General features: G+C 33.8%; 1 protein-coding gene across 4 annotated transcripts in view; it reads right to left on the bottom strand.

Moving 5' to 3' along the window:
* POLR3F (RNA polymerase III subunit F) overlaps window positions 1-2,507 on the bottom strand; it is a 20,028-nt gene that overhangs the window by 12,008 nt on the left and 5,513 nt on the right. For 3 of the 4 annotated variants that reach the window (XM_032248091.1, XM_032248094.1, XM_032248093.1), the window contains exons 3-5: window positions 1,818-1,885; window positions 1,468-1,488; window positions 1,271-1,338 (exon numbers count right to left, since the gene is read on the bottom strand). In XM_032248091.1, coding sequence (XP_032103982.1) covers window positions 1,271-1,338; window positions 1,468-1,488; window positions 1,818-1,885 — 157 coding nt within the window. The remainder of the gene's footprint in view (window positions 1-1,270; window positions 1,339-1,467; window positions 1,489-1,817; window positions 1,886-2,507) is intronic. The other variant, XM_032248092.1, reaches the window with a different exon arrangement.

The raw sequence follows: 2,507 nt of genomic DNA, 5'->3' as shown, positions 1-2,507 counted from the left end.
ATATATATATATATATATATATATATATATATATATGAAAAGGGCATTTTTTTAAATGGAAGGAAAAATCATGGCTGCAACTGAATTAACTTATATCATTGCCTTCCATCATCTTCTGTACCCTAATCTGTGTTTTCTGATATTTTCATTTTAGATTGTAAATGTGAAAAACAAATTTGGGTCAAAGTCAACTAACATCTTCAACTAGGACAAAAACACTCTTTAGATGAGCGTCTGCATGCGCGTAACCCATTATTTATAGAACATTGTATCTGTGAGATGGAAAAGGAAGTCTAGGGTTCTTATGGCTGCTAAAAGCCCTGTATGAGAAGCTATTATTTCTTTTTCAAATAAGTGGTTTTTTTTGTTTTTTTTTTTTTGTAGAGACAGGGTTTCACCGTTGTTACCCAGGCTCATCTCAAACTACTGAGCTCAGGCAATCTGCCTGCCTCAGCCTCCCAAAGTGCTAGGATTACAGGCATGAGTCACTGTGCCTGGCCTGGAAATAAGTGTTATATATGGAAAGGGAATGTATGTAAATATTTTGCTTTATTTTCTTCCCAGTGTAGTGGCCTAATGAGATAGGAAGATTAAAAAAATATGCAGAATGGCTTTCTCATAGGACTATTTTAAAAAATGTTTAAAAATTTACATTTTAATAAATATAAGAATTAGTTCTATAATTTCCGATTATATCACAATTTTTCAAGCTAATATCAATGAATCAAATAGATCCTAAATTATTATAATTTAGGATTACAATCTAGATACAGTCCTTCAAGTGGGTAGAAGAGGAACTGTAGCTGCTGAGGGACATCTGTTAAGACACTGCCACACCACACCAGCTTTCCTTTTGGTCCTTGTAAAAACGAGAGGTGTCAGCATCCACAGTTTATAGATGAGATGAAGAAACTGAAGCTCGCAAAGTTTAAGTAACTTGTCCATGGGCATATAGCTACAATACAAGGATTTCTTTTTAAAAAACTTAAGTTTTATTTATTTTGAATAGATAAAACATTCATGTGACTCAGAATTCAGAAGTCTTTTTCCATCTCTGGCCACACCCCTCTGGTTCTTGTCTCTTTCAAGGCAACAGTGGCCTTACTCTTGGGTGTCCTTCAAGCACATGCATGTTATATTTGTATGTTCTGTTCCCTTCCTCAACATACTCTGTTCACCGAGCTCTACCCTGGGAAGCTGAGATCTGGGTCCCTATATCTAGTTCCAAAAACCATGTTTTTTTTTTCTGCCTCATCCTTCATATGCTTACCTTTATTTCCTGCATCCTCTATGATTTGATATACTAGTTTTTCTTGGTTATCTGATCCCTTCATTTTACTGCAGGGGAACAAAGTAAAATTAATAAGGTACAGACTATAGGATAATCTAATAATCTACATCACTACTTAAACAAAATTAGCAGACAGGGTCACCACAGTGACATATTTACCAAAAGAAGAGGCTTACCTTAAAAAGAATGAGATAGAGCTGTGTGTACCAACATGTAAAGATGTCCAAGATACAGTAAGTGAAAAAAACAAGTTGCAAAACAGAATGGATAGCATGATTCCATTTGTGTTTAAAAAAAGAAAGAAAGATTATATATAAATATATAATCATCTATGTGTATTTTATTATAGTTAGAAGAAAGGCTATATACTAAATTATTAAAAGCAGTTACCTCTGGGAAATGGAATATATCATAGCTGGCATACACAGGACAGGTTTATGTAATTTTGTATTAGCTTTAATCTCAAAACATACATTACTTTTGCAATAATAAAAATTTTCTTAAAATTAGAAAAATAGGTACTTACCCAGCATTCTGAGAGTCCTTTATTCTATATAAAAGGCCTGTATTGCTCCTTAAGAGATCCAACTGACCCTAGTTTTTAAGACAGTAGAAAACAGGAGTCAATTATTTTGGAGATATGTTAAATCAAATGACAAATGTTGATGCATTCTTTAACAGTCTTAATTTTTCAAAACCTGCTCTTTAATCTCAAAATCTTTCAAAATATTAATACTAACAATTTCCTGTATGCTAGATCTTGGCTTGGTTATATGATCAATGCATAAAGAATTTTTGAAAAGCAGCCTGAGAATAAAAATCTATATTCAAAATCAAATAAATCCAAATTACATATATAAAATAAATATAATAAAAATATAATTTATAGAAATAAAAAGTTGAAATAAAGGCTAAATAGGCATATTCTGTTGCATAGTGAAAAATCAAATTTATAAAGTTAATGGCTGGGCATGGTGGCTCACACCTGTAATCCCAGCACTTTGGAAGGCTGAGGTGGGTGGATCATTTGAGGTCAGGAGTTCGAGACCAGCCTGGCTAACACGGCGAAACCCCGTCTCTACTAAAAATACAAAAAGTAGCCAGGTGCAGTGGCATGTGCCTATAATCCCAGCTATTTGGCAGACTGAGCTGTGATCGCACCACTGCACTCCAACCTGGGTGACAGGACAAGACTATCTTGAAAAAACAAAAAACA

Source organism: Sapajus apella, unplaced genomic scaffold, assembly GCF_009761245.1.
Source record: "Sapajus apella isolate SASKATOON/1434 unplaced genomic scaffold, GSC_monkey_1.0 scaffold65, whole genome shotgun sequence".
Lineage (NCBI taxonomy): Eukaryota > Metazoa > Chordata > Mammalia > Primates > Cebidae > Sapajus > Sapajus apella.
This window is presented reverse-complemented; position numbering and strand designations above follow the sequence as displayed.